This window comes from Ammodytes marinus, assembly GCF_949987685.1.
Source record: "Ammodytes marinus genome assembly, chromosome: 22".
In the NCBI taxonomy this organism is placed as follows: Eukaryota; Metazoa; Chordata; class Actinopteri; order Uranoscopiformes; family Ammodytidae; genus Ammodytes; species Ammodytes marinus.
The window spans coordinates 18,654,193-18,678,332 of NC_137226.1; the positions used below are offsets into that span (position 1 = coordinate 18,654,193).

Sequence of the window (24,140 nt, forward strand, 5' to 3'; positions counted from 1 at the left end):
TTATAAGGCCCCTGTGACGTTTCTGGCCATTGCCCAGGCTGGGAACTCATTCAAGTCGAAGAGGGGAACCCCCCATGTGGTGATGGCCAACATCACCACCGCCACGCCGATCACGTTCACCCCGAAGCCTGCTTTCACCTGGAGGAGGAAGAGAGGAAAGAAAGATAGAGGAAATGAAAGAAATGCATACAATTGCAGAACGGTGAGAATACAGCGACATGACAATATGTAAGGTGGCAGTGACCGTTGAACTCCAAAATCTTACCAGTTCATCTGTTAGACTCGTAAATTGTGGAAACTGGAAAAATCATCCCTCAAAGCGACTTCCTTAATAAAATGAGTTCATCTCATTGCGTTCACAAGAATGGCCCAGAGGGACGGACGGACCAACTACCCGAAAACATAATGCCTCCGACCTTTGGCTATGGCTGGCCCGGAGGCATAAAAACACTGGAGTTGTAAGCTTTCATCTATTTGAAAATAAACATCTGAATCGGGCGCTCTGGTTGGCCAATAGTTAAAAAAGAAAAAGTCTTCATCCCTCAAATAACATAACAACAACTCATGGACACACTGGACTCTTGAGTCTTTTGATGCTGCAGGTGCAAAAAGAGCATGTGACTTGTGTTTGTGCAAAGCGTGTGTGTGTCGCACCATGTCGCTGATCTTCAAGTGGCCGTAACTGAAGACGATGGCGTTGGGGGGGTTCCCCACTGGAAGCATGACCCCAAACGACACACACATGGTGGAGGGGATCAGCGTCTGAAGAGGGTTGATCTGCAGAGTCTCTGACTGGAGGGGTGAAGAAGAAGAAGAAGAAGAAGAAGAAGAAGAAGAAGAAGAAGAAGAAGAAGAAGAAGAAGAAGAAGAAGAAGAAGAAGAAGAAGAAGAAGAAGAAGAAGAAGAAGAAGAAGAAGGGGAGGAGTGCAATGGAAAGATAATGAAAGGAAGAAGATGCAGGGAGAATAGAAAGGGGCAGATGAGATGGTTAATAACAGGAATGCACTCATTTGCTTTTTTCTTACTTTCTTTCTCTCTGAGAAATAGATGAGAATGTTGTTATTTTTATTTTTGCCAGTGTGCTAGTCCAGAGTAAATTGCCTCTTCATTGTGATGTAGCAGAATACATTAACATTGTGTTAAGATATTATGGATCATATATTAATTAGGGCTGTGCTCAAACTACGATACGGCAATACTGTATATCACGATATTAATCTTTGTGATATCTGTATCAGATCGTTAGCTACAAAAATCTTTAAATCTCTTAAATCTATAAAAATAAATTGGAACTGGTTGTGAAATACAACCTCAGCTCTGGTAGATGCTGCGATACAGCTAGTCGCTTCAAATTGCCGGGTTTTGAATTTGAATAAAGTTTTGAAATAAATAGTTTTGACAAAACAAATGTCGCAGAATGATCTATACAGTGCAATGTAATGTATTAAGACCACACAGATAGTACACAGCAAATCGTATGTCAGCTCTGTTTTTATATTTTCAGTGAACTATGTGGAATATCACAATGTATCGCGATATATCATCGTGTGACCCATGTATCGTGATGCATATCGTATCGTGAAGTCCTTGCCAATATACAGCCCTATTATTAATCCAAGCAAGAATTTCAACTTTTAACCAGCCTCTCTCACCTTTTATCGGAATTATTTTTCTTTATTTTTTTCAATAAAGATCGTATTCTGTGTGTGTGAGTGTGTGTTTCATACCAGCGCCGACAGGATGGGCAGAAAGACTGTGAGAGTGGCCGGGTTGGAGGCAAACTCTGTGACCCCCGACACCAGCAGGCAGGCCAGCAGGGTGACGGCCCAGGGAGAGAGGCCGCTCATGGGCTCCAGCTGTCTGCCGATCCACACTGAGAGGCCTGACACCTGCACACAGTAGACACATGTCAGCATCATCATGTCTGTATTCATGTCCACCTGAACCTCCTCTGATCTGACCTCAAGTCCCTCACTTAAATGAGCAGGCAGACACTGACACTGACACCGCTGCCCTGGCCCTTTCTGCAATGTCCTTTATGATGTTACACTGTTTTTTATCTTTGACTGATGGAAAACAGAACAATGACAGGCATAACATGAGAGAATCAATGACACACAGATACTGTATGTTACTCTTTTTCTACCGCTAAAGCTATGACTACAGCCTCTCTTCGATACAAAAATAAAATAAAGGTGGAGTTGAAAAAAAACACCTTTTCTCAAAATCATTGAATATCTCCTCACATGAAGGGTGCCCCCCCCCCCCCCACCCTACCTAGCACCATGCTGATTTTTTTTTTGTCAGCGCACACAAAGTACATACAGGTAGCAGGACATATTCACTGATTTGAATAACAAACGTTTTTGACAAGAATCGCTGACTCCACCTTTAATGCTGCTACTTTGGACATTTCAAAATCTAAACAGTTCATGAGAAGATATGAAATGGCCGCTAAACCTTAGCCTACCCTTTAGATAGTGCAGCCCTGTAATACAACACAAGGTATTATACCTTGCAACCAGCAGCCAGTGCGTAGCCTCCTCCCACCAGGATGACGATCTCCCAGGGCATCAGTCTCTGGAAGTCCTTCCAGGTGATCATGGGAGCCAGCGGGTCGTCTGACGGTTTATAAACCACAGGAAAAATGTCAATACAGCTGGAATGCTAATGGGGTGTGTGTTTAATAAGCCTTTTTTAAAAGACATGGTGGTGTACTATTGGTAATGAGTGAGATTTAGAAGTGAGTTGCTGCTGAGAGATAACTTATTTTATCGTATTGTAATGTACAATAAAGACATTTTGTAAAAAGGATATATCTTATAACGGCATACTGTAGTAAGTAAACTTGACTACATATAAGTAGTGACAAAGTTTATTTCAGGAAATGTCTTACAATCATCACCACATTAATAGAATTGGGAATTAAGGACCCATTAAATAGAGAGTCATCTGAAGCAGCAAAGAAAGTGGTAAAAAAAAAACTTTTGACAAGATATTTAGAACATATTTTTGTCCAGCTTATGTGTTTACCTTTCTGTGTCTTAAACATCACACATTAAAGGAAGACAAATGTGTAGAGGTTGGTCAGCACTAAAACACTTTGTGTTGTTCAGCACAGCAAAATGTCCTCCGTCAAACTGTTGCACACGCCTGGGAAAAACACCAGTATTTGTAGTTAATGTGTTTTCCTGTGGAAGCTCTGACCTGCTGAACCTGGTGGCATATGGGCAGTAAATCAACTGAAAAGGCTGTTGAAACAACGGCTGTTTAGAGCAGAGTGAGGATTGTGCCTAATTTATGAATTTAAGGGGACAATTTAGAATAGAGGCAAAATATACACATATGCTTTTTTTATGTTTTTTCCCTTCTTTTTTTATTCACTTTACATTGTCCCATATGTTAAACCCCTCCTGTCTGGTGCCCTGAGGATATAAACCAAATATAGTACAGCTATGTCAGAAGCTGTAAGGTGGATGGATGTGAGGTCCTGACCTGTGTTTCTAAAGCTGGAGGAGAAGGGTCGTCTGGCAGGGATGAGGAAGAGAAGGAAGCCCAGGAGGACGGACACTGTTGCGTCGGTCCTGTAGCCTTTTCTACGAGGGAGAACAACCACACTTTAATAATAATAATAAAGTTCAGCGTAAAGTCTTCTTTTGAGCATAGGCATAGTCATCATATGTCCCTCTAAAAATTTAGAAGAGGTACATTTATCCCCCTTCAAAAAAAATATGAAAGACAACTCCCTCCCAAAAAAGGTAAAAATAACAGTTAACCTTGTCGACCTACCACACTTTCAGTGGCTTCTGACTAGCCATGCAAAACCTACACCAATGCATATGAGTGTGTTCATGTATGTTTTCACTGACAGCGATCCCTGGCAGTTCCTGGTGGTGTGGTGGCTACTCACTTCTCAAAGAGAGACGTCCACCCGGGGACAAAGCCTGGCTCTCTGGTGAACCACAGCAGAGTCATCAGGATGAAGAAAACACCGGTCACCACCTCTGGATAGCTGTGACACACACACACACACACACACACAAACACACACACACACACACACACACACACACACACAGAGGAACCACAAAAGCTTGTGAGCAGCAATTACACGAATGATAACATGATTGTGCCCCGCTGCTGTCATGTCTGGCTGTGTGAGTAGGATAAACACCCAGGTCACTGCCAAAAGTCTGAAGTTGTTGATTGGAAAAATGTTGAATAATTGCAAGAATTTCCTATGAGTTTCAGTGGCTTAAAATCATTTCCAAATTCCAGGGAGGCTAGTGCAAAGACAGCAGACAAACACACAGAGATATCCATCCACACACCTGATAGGTCCCAGTTTTGCGTATTCCTCGTGGATCCTCTTCTCCGACAGCATCTCTCTCCTAGTTTTGCGTTTCTTGCTCCAAGAACAGGTTTCCTTGAAGCTTTGAACACACACACACACAACAGCAACAACAACATCAACCACACATGGTGAACTGACACACTCGCTCTGTTCGCTCCTATAACCTGCAGCCACAGGACACCTGAAGGCACCGTGGCTCAACAGCGGGGCGGACAGAAGGATTATCATGAGGCTGGGATAATATGATGCAATACTCACGTAAGGATGCACACACCGCCATAGATACACAGTGCGGAAGACACAAACTGTAAAAATAGACACACAAAGACACACACGTCTCACTCACTTGCAGCCGAGGAAGAGAAAGTGCAGCCAGAGCCAGGTGAGCACCAGCATGATGATGGCAATGGGGAAACTGAAGATGAACCACGTCCCAAAGTTTATCGACTTGGCATCAGGATAACGACTGGAAAAAAAATACAGAGAGACAGAGTTACTTTATGTTGATGTTGAAAGAAAAGTTATTAAATACTTAACACATTGAATCTCATCACATTTATTGATGGCTTTATCAAGGATTTGACATAGCAGCCATATAGATTTGTCATAACCTGACAACCCAATCGTGCTATACAATAGCTTTGAGTAATAAGTGACCCTGACCGGATGAAATATATTATTTATTTATTTTTTATTTTTTGCAATAAACATTACTAATACAGTACAAACAAAACATCCACTTTATTATTTTTTTAAGATATTTTTTGGCATTTTTATGCTTTATTGATAGTGTAGAGATAGAGTTGAAATGGGGCAGGGAGGGGAGTGACATGCAGAGAACGACCACGGGCTGGAAACGAACCCGGGTCCGCTGCCCATGGGGGGGACGCCCTACCAACTGAGCTAAGGGCGCCCCAATCCACTTTATTAATGTGTCTCAGTTTGATGAACCGTAAGAATTGTTTGCACGGATTAAAATCAACCTTATTATTTTATGTTGATTATACTATTGGTCAGTCGAGCCGACACAAACGGCTGTCTGTGCAGTCTAACACAGCCCTACACTGTCTCCACTGTCGTATCATTCAATTGATTCAGGTGATTAAGTGTGTTTGCTCAGACGTGCTTCACTGAGCTCTCTGCTGTACAGACACTTAGCAGGGTAAAGGTGACATTTAGAGAAGATGAGCATGTGTGGGCCGCAGACACAAACCCTGCCATCCCTTCAATAATCCTCAGGGAAATCTATGCAAATGAGCCATTCATACTTCTGAAGATTTAATTACATTTCTACGAAGTCTGTTCTGGAAACTCTCAATAAATTCTACACACTGTAAGATAGCTGCAGAATTGGACAAAAAATGTGGGTTTGTGACAACAAGCAACCCCCTCTTACATTAAAGCTATCACTTTGGCAATATAAAACCTGAACTACCGCCTGGCAGTTATATGCCTTCGTGAAGCATACAATTGTTGTAAGAGTACAGTGGCAATGCTTTAAAGACGGTAAAGCTCCAAAGAAGCTACAATGATAATGCAACCTCACAATATGTAAGGTCACAGTAACCTTTGACCTGCAACATCTAGTCAGAGTCAGAGTTGATAATTGTGCAAACTTTGAAGAAAATCCCTCTTGTGTTCTTGAGATAGCGAGTTCACAATACGCAAAGTCCCAGTGACCCTGACCTTTGACCTCCAACATGTAATCAGTTGTCCTCTCATCAAAGTGTGAGTTTGTGCCAAATTTGACAAAAAAAACCTCAAAGCGTTCTTGAGATATTGCGTTCACGAGGCATGAGGCCACAGTGACCTTGATCTTTGACCTATGACCTCCAAAATCCATTCAATTGTTCTTTGAGTCGGAGTAGACATTTTTTTTTCTTTAAGATATTTTTTGGGCATTTTTTATGCTTTATTGATAGTGTAGAGACAGAGTTGAAATGGGGCAGAAAGGGGAGTGACACGCAGAGAACGATCGCGGGCTGGAATCGAACCCGGGTCCGCTGCTGGCCGAGGCCCATGGGGGGGACGCCCTACCAACTGAGCTAAGGGCGCCCCCTGACATTTGTGCAAAGTTTGAAGAAAATTCCTCAAAGTGTTCATGAGACATTGCGCTCACAAGAATGGCACGGACGGACAGACAGACGTTCGTACTAACCACACCAGCCATAACTTGACGTGAGAAACTCACACACACCACTAATGCCAACCACTGTTCAAACTCCAACAGCTGACTAAAAGCCCAGGATAAATCACTGACTCATAAGAGTGTGGGTTTGTACAAGCATAATATTCTGTATCTGCTTTGATCGTCCATGTGTAAACCTGTGTTTCCGAGCAATGATGATGGAAACAGAGCTTCCCCGAGAGGCTGCATATTTATCATTCACCTCAGGCAGTGTCAAGTGTAAAGTGTTAAGTAGGAAGTGTGCGTGTCCAAGCTTGCGTGGATGGTTTATGGCTTGCTTGGCCTTATCATTCTAGCATGGACTTGTTCCAGACACGGACATGGACTGACTGACCTCAACACACAAAAACAAAACCCCTAATTGACTTAAATTTGATTAAAAAATCAGACTTGAAGATAATTCTTATTCACTTCTTGGATTGATTGCTATTCCTGTTAATATTACTTAGGATTACGACTTCATCACGCCAACCCCCCCCCCCACACACACTCTCACAGGATCATAACCTAACCTTTGTCCATCGAGCTGCGACATGAAGGAGGCCATTCTGCCGGGCTTAGTGCACTGGCTGGAGGAAATCGGCTCTGTTGGGGACTGCTTAGTTTGATCTCAGACCCTGCGTGCCCCCTAGGCCACTGAGTTAACACGAGCTGCTTATATGCGGCTGGCGCAGCAGCCAAAAAAAGGTGCTTGAAAGTTGACATGGTGTCTACAGGCGACCTGAGCTAAGCCGTCTGATATTACGTTTTAAAGGCGAGACACGGCAGGCAAAAAAAAAAACATTGTTTTCCAAGCACTGGGTCATTTCTAGATTTTTTCTATTTTGCCTCCATAACGTTTTTCTTTCATACCAGTAAAAAAAAAAATTACATCTAGGTGATTATTTTAGTAATATACCGTTTGCCTATGTACATTTCTCCTGTACAACCATCTTTGACAGCCATTATCTCAACATTGTTATTTTTTTCGAATACTTCTAAAGCACTTATATCAACTAAACTTTCCACAATCACCATTCTAAACAGAATAATTTGTTCACATATCGTTCATTGTCTCACTGTCTATTTTAACCCTCTGTACCTATTGCACCGTGCTTCGTAGAGAAACATATTTTCTATTGCTCTGTATGTCTGGCACATATTGTAGAATTGATAATAAAGTTGACTTAACCTGATATGTTGTTCTATGGTCACCGTCAGCAGACAAATGGAAGACTTTTTTACCGACTGCATGAGGTAACCTACGTGTTAAACTGCTCTGCAAAGATGAGGTTGGTGGACGTGCCGGTGATGGTGATGAGCCCGCCGATGGTGGCAGCGTAGGTGATGCTGAGCGTCAGGCATTTACAGATCAAGTGATCCCTCTTGGTGGGGTACTGGGAGTCCCTTCTGGCCCTCACCCGCTTTGTGTTCGGAATGTGGATCGCAACCTAACGGAGAGGGAGGAGGAAATGTATCGTGAAGTTTACTGACTGTGTGTGCACTGGAAAAAATTAATCTGGTGTTAATACTCAGCCTAGGCTCTGTAAACAAAGGGGGACCACCTTAGCAAGCAACATGCCCGTTTACAGAGCGTAGGCTGTGTATTAACACTGGATTTTTTTGTTGCGGTTTTTCAACAGTATGGACCGGTATGGACATATTCACTGATTTTGACAAGAAGCGATTTTGACAAAAAGCGTTCTCCAGAATCGCTGCCTGCACCTTTAATTGGCTGTAAGCTTGTAACCAGGAATCTTATAGTCACCTCTGATTTTCTGCGTGATTGCGGGTTCCCAATCTGGGGCAGGTGTCCGTTGGTTTGTCTGATTAACACTTGGTTAAGGACTGGACTTGGACAAACACCATTGACATCCCCAGCCTGTACCTGAGAGCAACAGCAAGAACATCAAGAGAGAAAGACATGACGTACAGTATGTTGACATTTTAAATAGTTTGATTTCTGTGGACTTGGCTTGGTTGTAGGTCTTACCTCAGTCACTGTAGAGAGCTCCTGTTTGGTGCCATCGTTGCTGTAGAGTAGAAAATAAATTAATCTCACTAGCAGGAGATACCACTCAACTCTCTCCACGCCAACAGTTGAAGCCGGCAGTAACAATGACTGTGGCTTATACTAGGTCAATGATCAAAATACCTAACACCTAGTCCCAGCAGTAAGTGCTCACACAAACACACACATACCTGTCGGTGCGATAGAGCAGCTCTAGCTGGTTTTTTTCAAGGTTTTCTTCCTTCTCTAGAAAAGCTGCAGACAACAACATTCATCATGAACTGTTTTGAATGTATAGTTCAGTACAACTTAAGCATTGATCTTTTAACATGTGAAATGCTTCTGATGAAAATGCTCAGTTGGATCCACAATCTGCCTTCCAAACACAGTGCAGTGTGCCATACGTACAGGGATCATCCTCTGGAGCCTCAGCGGTCTCTGAGTCTAGGTGGCTGTCTGCCAGGCCGGTGCAGATCAGCTGCTGTAGGACGGCCTCGGCTATGGGCATCACCATGGCTGTGGTGGACGTGTTGCTAAGCCACATGGACAGGAACACTGTGCAGCACATGAAGCCCAGCACTAACCTGGATGAGGAGAGAGAGGGACATTGTATGATCCGAGTAAGGGCATTTTGGTAAACATGGCCATTTTGCTTTTAAAGGTGACGTATTATGCTCATTTTCAGGTCCAACCTTTTCATTTGGGTTCCTACTAGAAATGTTTTTTTAATGGTGAGTAATGGTGTCCAATTTTTAAAAACTATTTCTCACAGTGGCATTGTTAGATCTCTTCTTTTCAACCTCTGTCTGAAACGCACCATTTTAGAGCCTGTATCTTTAAGCCCCGCCCTGCAAAAAAGCCCAGTCTGCTCTGATTGGCCCTGAATCTAACTGCCAGCTACTTTATGGGGTAGCTGGGGGTGTTCCTATCACAGGTAGAGGTAGTGCTCAAGCCCCAACCTCAGCGATTTTTACCGGCATCCAATAAGGAAGTGACCTACAACTGTAGTAACCAGAAAGTGCCACTGGGGGTGGCGCCAAGACGAGCAGTTTTTCTTTGACTCACTTGTTAGATAGGCCGTTTTCAAAGTCTTATTAAACCTATTTACAGCCTGGGCCACAAAACCATTTTAGTCTGTATGTTTAGGTCATATCTCCATGACAACACTGGGGGGGTGAATTTTTTTGGCCCATGCTAGTTTTTATTCTTTTGGAGGTTAAAATGTATTGGCGCGATCTCCTGAGTGACAGCTTTCCGCCCGTTGTCCCTCACTTTGCCTCGGAGGTATACGTCAGCTATCTCCCTCCCCCCGACGTGACGTCAATTCCCCTTTTCGGCAAGAGGAGTGAGGCGGAGTAAAAATCTCACAAGATGGCGACGCGCACAAACCAGGATTATTGGATGCCGTGTGAATAAATGAGGTCAGCCCGGATGCTACATCCATATTATTTACTATATATGGTAGTGCTATGCTTGGTTTGTAATGAGTGGGTGTGGCCTCTCCCCTTATGACGTCATAAAGGCAGATACATCTGACTGGGGTTTTTGTACACATGTTTTCATTAAGGTGGAGAAAAAGTGAGAGCGTTATTTTTACGCATATTTAATTTAGCATAATAAGTGACCTTTAAAGTGTGTGTGTGTGTGTGTGTGTGTGTGTGTGTGTGTGTGTGTGTGTGTGTGTGTGTGTGTGTGTGTGTGTGTGTGTGTGTGTGTGTGTGTGTGTGTGTGTGTGTGTGTGTGTGTGTGTGTGTGTGTGTGTGCTGCTTACATGCCAGGCTTGGCCCCTGCTATCATCACCATGCGCAGCGCGATGCGTTTGTGCAGGTTCCACTTCTCTATGGAGGCAGCCAGGCAGATGACTCCCATCAGCAGCAGAGTGGTGTCTTTAAAGTACTCTGATGCCACCTGAACGCACAAGGAAAATTTCAAAATAAAAGTTGATAACATTTCAGAATGTGTAACCACTTTTACAATACAGTTGTTGGCATTAGATGACATTTAGGAAAAATAGACGGGATGAGGAGGAGTGGATGGAGTGATGGAGCCATTTTATGTTTCCTCCCTTCACCCACTTCCCTAGTTCAGCCTCCTTCTTAGCTTGGATCATCACCAATGCCAATTTGCCATTTGTTCTTTTTTAATCAGGGTTCACGGCTTCACACTGTTGTATAAGCCTGTGTCCCCTCACCTCTCACCTAAAGCTAAAGCCCAGCTCCCTGTTACTCTCTTTCCCTTTCTTTTAATTGCATGTACTGAAAAGGAGTAACACAAGAAACCCTCCTCAACCCTGCCTGGTAAATCACCTAAAAGAGAAACATGTTAATGAATATAAAGCCCAATTGAACAATAAAAGCCAAAACAAGTAATGCATTATGGACATACAATGAATATAATGTTGCCATTAGAATCCTTGTTAATTGATTTTCTGTTAGATTTCCACATTTTGTTTTTGATCGTAACATAAACAACAATGTGTCAGGAAAGTACACGTGGAAAACTATAACCAGATTAAATATGGGCCAACGTCTGCATACTGCTTATCCGTTAAATCCTTGTTGGTTGAGTTAACATGTAGAATGAGAGACAGCGGACAAGGGAATAAAGCAAGTTATATGTGTCGCCTATACTCAATGGTGGTTTTATTGGGGAAAGAAAGTTATGCAGGGGTTAGGGGAGGATGAGGGTACAATTATAGACTGAAAATATTGCACAAAGCTCTGGCATATTTAGAGAACACAATCACAAGAGGCTTACAGCTGTGTTAACAGGCGGCTTTGTCACCATTTGTCAATGCGATTTAGTCACATGAGGCGAACAGCTCACTTTTTATGTAACACTATAAAGTGTAAGTAGAGGGGGGGGATTTAATGGAAAGGAAAATAGTATAACAACTTGTATATATATTATATATATATACAGTGGCTTGCAAAAGTATTCATACCCCTTGGAATTTTCCACATTTTGTGACATTAAAACCACACACGTACATTTATTGGGATTGCATGTGATAGACCAACACACAGTGGTGCATCATTGTGAAGTGGAATGAAAATGAAATATGGTTTACATTTTTTTTTTAAATAAAAAACTGAAAAGTGTGGCGTGCAAAAGTATTCAGCCCCCTGAGTCAATGCTTTGTAGAACCACCTATCGCTGCAATTACAGCTGCAAGTCTATTGGAGTATGTCTCTACCAGCTTTATTTATTGCCCATTCTTCTTTGCAAAATAGCTCGAACTACAGATTCAGCATCAGATTGGATGGAGAGTGTCTGTCAACAGCAGTTTTCAAGTCTTTCTCAATATTCTCAATTGTAATTATGACTGGACTTTGACTGGGCCATTCTAACACATGACTATGCTTTGATCTAAACCATTCATAGTAGATATGGCTGTATGTTTAGGGTATTTAACCTTCTGGAAGGTGAACCTCCACCCTGTCTCAAGTCTTTTGCAGACTCTTACAGGTTTTTCTGCCCTGTATTTGGCTCCATCCATCTTCCCATCAGCTCTGACCAGCTTCCCTGTCGCTGTTGAAGAAAATAACCCCCAACGCATGATGCTGCCACCACCACCATGTTTCACGGTACGGATGGTGTGTTCAGGGTGATGTGCAGTGTGAGTTTCCCACCACACATTGCACTTTGCGTTAAGGCCAAAAATGTCCTTTTTGGTCTCATCTGACCAGAGCACCTTCCTCCAACCCTTGCCACAAGCCATGCATAGTCAGATGAGACCAAATGTGAAGTTTTTGGCCTGAATGCAAAATGCAATGTGTGGCGGAAACTAACACTGCACATCACCCTGAACACACCATCCCTACCGTGAAACATGGTGGTGGCAGCATCATGCTTTGGGGGTCCTGTTCTTCAGCAGGGATAGGGAAGCTGGTTAGAGTTGATGGGAAGATGGATGGAGCCAAATACAGGGCAGAAAACCTGTTAGAGTCTGCAAAAGACTTGAGACTGGGGTGGAGGTTCACCTTCCAGAGGGACAACTAGCCTAAAAATACAGCCAGATCTACGATGGAATGGTTTAAATCAAAGCATAGTCATGTGTTAGAATGGTCCAGTCAAAGTCCAGACCTCAATACAATTGAGAATCTCTGGAAAGACTTGAAAATTGCTGTTGACAGACGCTCTCCATCCAATTTGATGCTAAATCTGGAGCTCAAGCTATTTTTTAAAGAAGAATGGGCAAAAATGTCAGTCTGTAGATGGGCAAAGCTGGTAGAGAAATACTCAAAGAGATTTGCAGCTGTAATGGCAGCAATAGGTGGTTCTACCAAGCATTGACTCAGGGGGCTGAATACTTATGCACGCCACGCTTTTCAGTTTTTTATTTATAAAAAAAAAATTAAAACCACGTTTCATTTTCATTCCACTTCAGAATTATGCGCCATTGTGTGTTGGTCTATCACATAAAATTCCAAAAAAATAAATGTACCCGTGTGGTTATAACGTGACTAAATGTCAAACATTTCAAGCGGTATGAATACTTTTGCAAGCCACTGTATATTAGGTATATAAAGTGACGTCATCATCACCAATTAAACTAATCCAACTTTACCGGGGGTGTGTTTGAGTGGCTGTGGTGTAGGCACGTTAGATGTCACATACTCAGAAATGAAAAAAAAAAACACAGAGAAAGATAAGCGGGATAATGATGAGGAGTACCAGGTTAATGGGGTCATTGGATTAGATGCTCCACAAAGTCATGGCCTATAAGAAACCATAACAGCTGAGTGATGACACCTCTGGTTGTCATCATGCAACTGAGAAAGCCGTCAAATACTTAAGCAAACAGAAACATGCAGGTGGATCAGAGTTCTTGGGAAATAGTGCAGTTGAAAGCACAGCAAGACCTTTCACCTATTTCTCCCTGATTTCAACTTACTGTACATTCGCATATACAGTAGTCTGATCAGCTGACTCTTACTAACACGCCGTCACAACAACCAACATTCAATGTAGCCTAGCTAGCTGGTTTCCTGCTAAGCCTTTCTAAGCCTAAGCAGGTATTCTTCCCAAACCCACATTGTTACATCCCATACAAGAAAGACAGAGATGCTGTTATGAACAGATTTGAACATGTAAATAGAAAAAATCAGTGGTACAGTTCTGTAAGTACACCATGTAAACAGAAACAGTTCAGCATAGGCTTAATTGGATTAAGGTCAATCCAGCTACTTATCCTATCAGTTATGTACTGTATATGCACACCAAGGAAACTGTATGGAAGTAACTTGCTGCCTAAAATAAAATGCCTAAATAATTATCAGTATTGCTCCTTTTGAGTATAAATTCTCTCAGTTGTATCAATGTCTCAACCTCAGTATGCTTCAACTCAAATGTTCCTATTTGGGTTAAAACAATCCTATTGACAAAATAATGTTATCAGCATCAACCTAATCCGTCTATTGGAAACCCAACTTCGGGGTCGGGGTACTCCAATGCCTTTTGAAACTTTTTAGCATCTTTTATCTCACCTTCAGCAGGCAGCCATTGTTATTAGCGTAGCAATATTTTTGCAAATAACATTCGCTGGGGGAAAACACATGGCTTGCTAATGAGCCAAATGTTTTTCACAAGAGTTGGTGGAAACCAAAACAGCTAAAAAGCCTGTAATCAGAAATGAATGAATTAATTCTTAGCCCACTGACCTAATAACTATATTTGCATTGTGTTTGTGTGTGTATTGTAATTTTACTGTACATCATTGTAAATTAGGTTCACCCCTCAATTGATGTTTCAATGATAAATAAAGGAAAAATGTAAATGAAAATAAAGAGCTAAATTCAACCTCTCACCTATCTCTGAGACAGAAGGCTAACACTATATATAAACTCACCTCGCTGGACTTGAGTACCCCAAAGAGCGGGTATAGGAAGGCGGGTACCAGAGCAGCAGCACCCAGAGGAACGGCCTCAGACACCCAGTAGACCGCCGTCACCATCAGCACGTACGCGCAGCATGCCTCCTGTAGTATGGAATTGGAAGATAATTAAAGAATAAAAATAAACTTTTCACATAAATTATTAAGCTACAGCTAGGTAGGTTTGCTTAGCATATTTTACAATCTGGAATATGAAACAGCTAGCCTGGCTGTGTCAAAACTTAAAACAGAATCATTATAATTTTGCTTAAAGCGCCTCTAAAAGGAAGTCTAAAAACACTAGGTTATAAGATCATTTTCTTAAAATTGGACAGAGACAGGCTGGCTGCTTTTTTCTAATTTCTTCAAAAGAATAGAATGTGTGTGTCCTGTTGAGTGAAGTGTTATCTTGACAGTGGGGAGTTTGGTTCATGATCCAACTGGGCTGCCCACTCATGAACACACTCTCCTCTCTCTATCACACACACAAACACATACAAGCACACACCAACACACACATTGATGTTGCGTGAATCTGTTTATGGTTATATAATATCGACATACCAGCCTGTTGCAACAGAAGCAGGCTTAGTCACAGGCTCTCCAATCTTAAAAAACTAAAGAGGATTCTTGTGGCATATGTTGAAACCATATAAAACATAACCAAGACTTTCATGAACATTTGACATCACTCAAAAAGATAATATTGTACCCCAAATTCAAGGAGGTATATTTTTTATTATTAGCATTATTAATTTTTATTTAATATTTGGATAAAGTATTTTATTTCTTAACCTGTATTCTTACCTAGTTTTAAACATACGCAGTTTGCATGTTGTGTGAGCCTTTAGTGCTTTTACGTAAGAGAAATAATTAAGTATGACATCTTGGCAGCGACAGGACAGTTAATCTCAAAATAAATAAAGCCAAAGTGGCGAGAGACTTAGCCACAAGGCTCCAGGACCATTATAAAAGTTATAATCATACAATAAATTGGAATTTCATTTAGTCACTTTCTGCAAGCAGGGAATTAGTATTGTTTTTATCAGCTGAGGCTTGGCACTGGTTTGGCATTCAGGGCACAGGTTGTCAACTCTAAATCGACAACCATGTGTTTGGAGCTGGCAAGAGGACAGAGGAATTTTCCAGGAATTAGGCTAAGAACAGAACAAGGGGTTTGGGTTCATAATAACAATAATAGTAAACTTTAATCGTAAGGCACCTTTCGCAGAAGAAATGCAGCTCAAAGTGCTTTACAATAAGGAAATGGCATGCATCGAATGATTAACATGTAAACAGGGATAGAATGCAATAATTATTAGAAAATTAGAGGGAAACTAAAACACACTTAATAATATTCTTATTATTAGGATGTTTTGGGTGTGTCAAACCAGGTCACTGATTCACTCTCACACTGTCCATTAAATAATAGTAAAATCATTGAAAAAGAAAATTAATTTAAATTCAAGTTTCAAAGAAAGTGTGGAAATAACATTCAGCGAGGAACAATAGATAGTATCATTAGATTAATAATGATACATCAAAACATGGTTAGAATTCCTGAATGAATGGAAAATAAATCCCACTTGACGATGATGGTAGAAATAAGATGAAATACAGTCAACAGGCAGCGAAATATTCCACACAGGTGGAGGGGTGGAAAACACAGGAGAACCATATTCATGTTGAAGTTGCATTTTGCACAATAGGTGACCTTATAAGATAAACTGTTCACACAGATTGTTTTGCTGGTTATCAGCCAGCCCACTAGTGTCTTTCTTCATTTGGTAAACACTGTCTGTCTGGACCACACCAGCACATACAGGAAACATCAGCCAGATGGTATTAAGGCAAAGCAGAAGATTGGACTGTTGATCTGTCAACCAGACGAGAATATACAGAGTGGTATCAGGGAACTGAGAACAAATGGAGTGATTAGTGAGAAAGAGTCTAAACATGGATGACTCAATAAACACAACAGGTATGGTCAGCAGTGTTCAGTCATCGACTATTGGTCTCTCTTTATCAGAAGATAGTTGCCACACAGCTTCAATCAGATGCTCCTCAAACATTCCTCTGTGTTTGTCTGTCTTTGTTCTAGTTGTTCTAGAGTGCTGCTATAAGCAGAGAGGCTGAGTGGCTGTGTGGTGATAGCCAGATGTGTTGAGGAACAGAAGTCCATTTGGCTTGTTGTTGTGTATTCAATTTCTTTCAATACGTTGCAGCAGCGAGTCAATTTCTTTCACCCCACACCTGCAGATCACTTCCAAGTTTGCTGACATTTCGTAGGGAAAGAGTGGATGACGGAGAGGCAGCAGCTGCAGTGAATGACAGGCATGAGAATTCCAGGATTTAAAAACTAAAATATAGGCGAAAGTTCACTTGATTTTCTGAGGCTTTAAAAGAATGTGATGCTGTAGCGCCTGAGGTGAAATGGTCAGTGTTTGTGTGTGACGGTGTGCGTGCGTCTCAGCAGGCTGCATCAGCACTGCCAAAGTAAAGAGGTTGGAGCCCTAATTAAGCTTTCTGGAACAATCACATTTTTCCTATGAATGTCCATCTCATTCAGGCTAAATCCAGATAATAATTGTAAAAAAAATAAAAAGTAGTGCAGTTTTGCTTGCTACCAGTGTGAACTTTCATTCCAAGGTTGTCTTCCAAAATCATACCAAAACGTATTTGCTATTTAAAGCCACAAAATGTGAATATACTCTGTATGTGGTATAAGCTACAGACAATCCATCCTGACCTGTACAGTTAGAAAAACAACAAATGATCTCCATGGAGATACTGTAATTAACCTGCCCCCTCTTCTTCCCATTTGGAGCTACCAGCTTCCATACTGTGTGTTTTATGCATGCAATAATACACAACAATATTTAAGATACACAATAGATATATACAATGTCTGTGTAGGTAGAGGCAGCACACCATGAATGAAATCAGATGTTATTTCAGGTCAGTAGCCATGATTGTGTACCCAGTGTCCACTGGATGTGTACAATTAAAACACAGTGGAGATGTGCTGCATACTGTGGTCATAAGGTTTCCTCTGTGAGTTAAACTGAACCATTTTGTTGATTTGATGCTGACATATTATAAAACAGCCATTTTACATCTGACAGGCCAGTTTCTGTCTCAACATTCCAACAAAGGCCCATTGATTGTCTCATCAATAGCTCGGGAAATGAAGATCATCACTATTTAGAAAGAAAAAAAGACAGTAGCCTAATGGTCCCTGATAGTCACTAGGTCACAGTTGAAGCCTGTATTTGCTGAACTAATCAACAGAGGGGGGGGGGGGGTTGAACTGATAACACACACACACACACACACACACACCTACACACACACACACACACACACACACACACACACACACACACACACACACACAATCTGTTTTATACCTGTATGCATGCAGATACACATTCAAAAACCAACATTTCATGTAAAAGCAAGCACAAACACAGTGAATAATAAAGCGTTTTAAAATTAAAGCTTTATCTTATGTATTTTTTCACAATAGAGTGTGGTGTGATGTAACCACATTTCAAAACAACTAGATGTAGCCACTTGTAAAGACATTCAACCTTTTGTTTTGTTTTTTGGGTGCAAATGTGTGAAGTGAAGGTACAATCAACACATATACACGAGAATTCATCAGGTCATGTATAAAAGATACTACTGCAGTTAATCATGTCATATTGCTAATTTGCTGGCAGTGACCATACTAACATGCTGATGCTGGGCAGGCATAATATTTAAAATGTGAACTTAGCATGCTAACTTGCTAACATTTGCAAATCCGCACTATAATCAAACTTCAACTGAGGCTGACAGGAATGTAATTAGTTCTGCAGGTATTTTGTAATAAACCAAAGTACTTGATACATAGAGATTTTGACCTGATGATGCTATATATAGAAGTCATCTCCATTTGGGCGCTCTGGTGGCGTAGTGGATAGAGTGCATATTGGCTCCGGCCTTTGTTGCAGTGGTCACAAGTTCGAATCCAACTCGTGGACCTTTACTGCAGGTCATCCCCCCTCTCTCTGTCTCCCCATTTCAACTCTGTACTATCTAATAAAGCTTGAAAATACCAAAAAATTATATAAAAAAAAATAAAAAATAAGTTATCTCCATTCAACCAATTGTCAAACTCTTGATGGAGCTAGAGGAAAATCCAGGGGATAATCAAAGTCATTAGGATGCGTCCTCTACGGACTATGGATATTTTTACAAAAGTTATCGTCAAATTTCACTCACGCAATGTAGGACCTTTAAAAGTATCCAGTAAGGCTGTGCTTTAATATCGATAAGGCAATATATTGTAATATACCTATATATTTTTTTTAAGATATTTTTTGGCATTTTTATGCTTTATTGATAGTGTAGAGACAGAGTTGAAATGGGGCAGAGAGGGGAGTGACATGCAGAGAACGAACGCGGGCTGGAATCGAACCCGGGTCCGCTGCTGGCCGAGCCCCATGGGGGGGACGCCCTACCAACTGAGCTAAGGGCGCCCCGTTATATTTGTTTTATCGTGATATCTGTAACGTATCGTCAGCTCCACGATCGATATTTTATAGAGACAAAATTCAAGTTCTAAACGGGTTGTGAACTTCAACCTCCGCTCATAGATGTTGCAGTACAGATAGTTGACTCAAATTGCCGGGTTTTGAATATGAATTCAAGTTTGCTCTTAAAGAGGACCTATGATGCTTTTTGACTTTTATGACCTATAAACGTTGTTATGATGATTCATAGTCATGCTTAACCATACTAAATTATCAAATAATGACTTACATGCATTTCGACGTATTCCCTGCTGACCGTCTGGGGTGTCTGTGCCGAGCACTAAACACTATTCTAGCCAGTCGAGAAGTCACGTGTTCAAAGCGGTCTACCCTTTGTAACTTTGTGACGTCGCATGTAACTTTGTGAAGTCACCACGCGGATGTTTCCATGTATGGTAATGCTGTCACTTCCCTGTTCGCGTCTGCCTCGCGTCTGCCTCGCGCCCTTATAGGTCCATGCTCGCGCTTCCCGCCACTGAAAGTGTTCCGGAAGGAAGGTAACCAATCACAACGGAGTGGGGTTTGCAGGAGGGGGGGGGGGAGGGTAGCGGAGATTGCCGAAGCACAGGCGGAGGGAGCGGAGATGGCCGATGCACACACACTCAAGTGTTGACAGGACGTGCTGGATCGCCAAAATAAGAGAAAGAGCTTCCCGAAAATCTACATAGTTTTTTGTGATGTGATTCGTGTCAGGTTGCTCTATAGCAGTGTAAAACAATAAATTAAGACCAGAAAAGTAGTATAATAGGTCCTCTTTAATGATCAATATAATGTGATGAGATATTTTAGATAGTGTGACCCATGTATCCTGATGCGTAGTGAAGTCATTGACAATGCACAGCCCTAGTATCAATGTATAAGCATTTCTGTTCTACTGCTTGATGACTCTACTCCTTTTTATTTACAGTATATGGGGATGAATATTGGCACGAGGCACTGTGCATATGTACCATATACTGTTACAAATGGTGTCCCACAGGGCTCAATTTTAGGTCCAGTTCTTTTCACAATTTATATAAATAACATTGTTTCATCGCTAAAAAACTGTCACGCCCATACGCTGACGACACAGTACTGTATTGCATTTCCGATTCGGTGCACCAATCTATCCAGAACCTACAAAGCTCTTTTAACACCTTGCAGGACTGTCTAGTGGACACAAATATATGTGTTTCTCCAGAACAAGAACTACACATTTGAATGATTTGAATATTTTTACAAAGAATGGATTTTCAATTGGAAGAGTCACAGAGTACAAATATCTCGGCATCTGGTTAGATGATAAACTCACTTTTAATTTTCATATAAAAAATCTTGTTTGTCGACTACGACAAAAAATTGGCTATTTTTATAGGAACAAAACCACCTTCCCTTTATTTAGTAGGAAAAGGATTATTGAGGCAGTTTTCATGTCTGTCCTTGATTACGGTGATGTGGTTTACCGGCATGCATCACATTCATGTCTGGACTCTGTTTTTCACTCTGCTTTAAGGTTCATCACAGGAGATGCTTATGACACACACCATTGTCTTTTATATGAAAAGGTTGGGTGGTCCTCCCTTAAAGAGAGACGTGACGCACATTGGCACATTTTTATTTACAAAGCCTTGACCGGGAAGCTTCCTCGTTATTTAACAGAAATGCTGCAAATTTCAGATGGGCTTTATCAGACCCGCTCCACTGACATGCTTATGCTTTATGTCCCACAAGCCCGGTCTGAGCTGGGAAAGACAGCTTTTAGCTTCAGTGCCCCTGACTCCTGGAACAACTTACAGCAACAAATTAAACTACATACCTTCATACCCTTTAACCAATTTAAACAAACTATCTTAAATCTGCCAAACTTTACCTCTAACTGTTTTAATTAGGCTATATTGTACTTTCACCCATTTCATTTTAATTGCTGCCACTCTTCACCACTGTGTAAATGTTTCAATTGTTTTTCTCTTCACCTGTTGTTGTGTATTTGATGTATTTGCATTGAATATTGTTTATGTATTGTTGTTTTTCCTTTGAATTTGTTTGAACTCGACGTCGTTGTAAATGAGGGTCACCCCTCAATTGGTCTCTCGAGGATAAATAAAAGTTAAATGAAAATGAAAAAATATTCCTGTCTAGCCTGTCTTTCTCTCTCTCTGACCTGCCTGACTGCATCCAACAGATGTTCTGTCCTGCTCCAGCTGGACACAGTACCGCTCAAAACATACACACACACACACACACACACACACACACACACACACACACACACACACACACACACACTCTACCCCTGTCACATTCTTCTTGACACAGTCTGTGGTCCCTCGTTTGGTAAGGAAGCCCTGTGGGGCAAACATCCAGAGTGGCGTTGGCTTGATTATATAACTTAATTGCTTGGATTGTTTCTCTCTCTTTTTTCTCTGCAGCAAAGTTTTTGTTCTTTTGTTCTTAACTGGCCTCATCCTGTGCCGCCCACTCCAGCAAAACATCCACCAGTCCTGACAACGTGATTGGCCTACAGATAACTTGGGAGCACAAAACAGTTCCTAGAAGGACTTAGAAGAAGGCCATTTATAACCCATAAACGCACACACCTGTGGCCGCATGTACCCTTGTGGTTTAATATGCTTGTATATGGTTAGATAAATAATATATCCGAATGCTAGTAACAATACACCTTAGTGCAGGCAACAATGTATTTGAGCACAAGCATGCAGTTTGACCAGAGGCAGTATACATCTGAGGGCAAAGCAGGAGCCATTGGAGTGCAAGGGCAGAGTTTGAGGGAACGAATGACAAAGTCTGAACGTGAAAGTGCGTGCTCATCATGCTCTCAAATCCAAAGCCAACACTCTGGAATAAAGACAGGAGAATAATTCCATAAAACTGTGGAGCATTTAAAACACAGACTATAGAAAAACTTTCTAAAAGGACATTTTGGAGACTAGACAATATGGGCTCACTGCTCGTCATCTGTGTGTCATTGAAGGCAGACTGAAAACCTAATCCCAGTCGAGCACATTGCAGGATATGTCACTGAATATTATTCCCCCTGACATGAGAGCAGGATGACAGGTGAAGGAGTTTGAAGCCTGCTACCGACATGAACGTGACAAATCAAACACAATCCTGTCTTCATTCCAAACTCCTACGTATACACTCCTTTAGTTGAGTTTAGAAGCAGTTCATAACAACATGAACTATAGAATAAGTGTTTATGTTTATTTTCAAACACAACTCAACTCATAAAATACGACTACACACTATTGCCTAGTTGTTAATATCCCAAAAATCATTCTCTATTAAGATTTCAATGCAGCAAGGTATTTTACTTGCTAAAAGGTGAATTCTTGCACAGATTTGATGTATGCAGATTGAGATAATCCCGTTGTTTCCAAGGCAATTCTACACAAACTTGAGTCAAGGAGAAGAAGAATAAGGCAGATTTCTCCTCCTTTTCAATGGCTCTCTCGGATAACAATTAAACGAAGCATGAGCCTAAATGACTATCAAGTGTCCAACCCCCCCCAACCCCCCCCCCACCCTTCAGCAGCACACTGATCTCCATCTCATCAACATGTCGCGACATCTCCTCTCCACACACACACAGCTCAGCTGATGATCGCCACAGGCTAGGGGACAAGCAGTCATCCAAACACAAGACAGTGAGCCTTTTGATTGATTTTCTATCACTGTCCACACACACACACACACACACACACACACACACACACACACACACACAGACACACACACACACACACACACACACACACACACACACACACACACACACACACACACACACACACACACACACACACACACACACACACACACACACACACACACACACACACACACACACACACACACACACACACACACACACACACACACACACACACACACAAATCCCATCAGGACACTGCAGCCATTAGCAGCTGACCAGTGGGAACATCAACAGATCAACTGGATGTTTAGTTTACCGCTGAATCGGATGGTTTCAAGGTATTTATTGAAACTAAATTCTGTGGTTTGTGGATGTAGCCTGCTGTATTTAACTGTCCTATTTAAGGTGATGAAATAAAACAAATGATTTGTTATAAGCAGCATGTACTTTACATTACTTTAAATGTATGTTGTAGTTTTTGCTTTTTTTGTTGCACCTTTGTCAGACTGGTACATTAATCATCAGCCTTTTGGCTTGTGCTGGCAATTTTAATCATGTGCACTGTCCCCTTAGAAACAGAATTGAATTGGATATTTTTAAGAGTTGTGAAGCATTTCCCACTCATTTTCACTTAATGATACACTAAAAGACTCTATAAGTGTATGAATGGAATCAATACAGAGACTTGGCTGACTTTGTCACACTCCTGGCATGTTTATAATACTGACTATAATAGTCATAAATGCCCCTTACAGTTAAAAGTAAGTTTGACAGCTCTTATTTTGACTCATGACTTTTCTTTTTTTCTTTTTACTCACGCTGGTTGGGTGAATGAGCGGTAAGGGCAGCAGGGCCAGCGGGATGAACACAACGACGATCAGCTTCCTCGCCCCCCACAGCTTCCTGAACACTTCCATCCTGGCTGCCGCGGCCTCTAGCCTCATGGGTTACCCGAGACTCTGTTTCGGACCGGCGGCCACAACTCAGCAGGACCGGGCTTGACAGTCACAGAACCCGAGGAGCAGGGAAGCAGTCCCCTGTTAGGCGCGTAAAGTTCTGTGGTTGTATTTTGGCTGTGCGCTTTTACGCACAGACCGCGGGCAGTGAGCAGCAGACCTGTGTGTGTCCCAGTAAGGTGAGTAAACTTGCCTGGATGTTTGCTCTGTTTTAAATCTGAGTCTTACTTCCACCGTGCTTGACACTCGTGCCATGCACTCACACCCGAATCCCCCCTTTCTCCCTCTATTCTCCTAGTCTGATGATGTTTGAAGCACCAGGTGAGGCTGCCCGGCACATTTATTAGCCCGGATAGGTATGCAAATTAGTCACGACTTTGCCCCCACCCTCTTTGGTCTGTGTACAGACCAATCAGGAGTGAGTAAAGTTTGCGCAAGGGTTTGGGGTCTGTGCGTGCGTGTGCATGTTTCCAAAAGTTTGTGCAGCAAAACTGTCTCTACACAGGAATATAATGGGCTTTGGATATGAGGAAATGACTGTG

At 41.7% G+C, this 24,140-nt stretch overlaps 1 protein-coding gene across 1 annotated transcript; it reads right to left on the reverse strand.

Moving 5' to 3' along the window:
* Positions 1 to 23,586, reverse strand: slc13a4 (solute carrier family 13 member 4; the record flags this gene model as incomplete). The annotated part of the gene is made up of 16 exons (XM_080051543.1): positions 1 to 138; positions 655 to 792; positions 1,728 to 1,889; positions 2,515 to 2,621; positions 3,496 to 3,596; positions 3,911 to 4,012; positions 4,332 to 4,433; positions 4,701 to 4,820; positions 7,788 to 7,972; positions 8,323 to 8,409; positions 8,515 to 8,554; positions 8,724 to 8,787; positions 8,941 to 9,116; positions 10,304 to 10,440; positions 14,384 to 14,512; positions 23,461 to 23,586. The coding sequence occupies 16 exons, from the start codon at positions 23,584 to 23,586 to the stop codon at positions 1 to 3; spliced, it is 1,914 nt and encodes a 637-aa protein (XP_079907669.1).
* Positions 23,587 to 24,140: the final 554 nt, after the last annotated feature.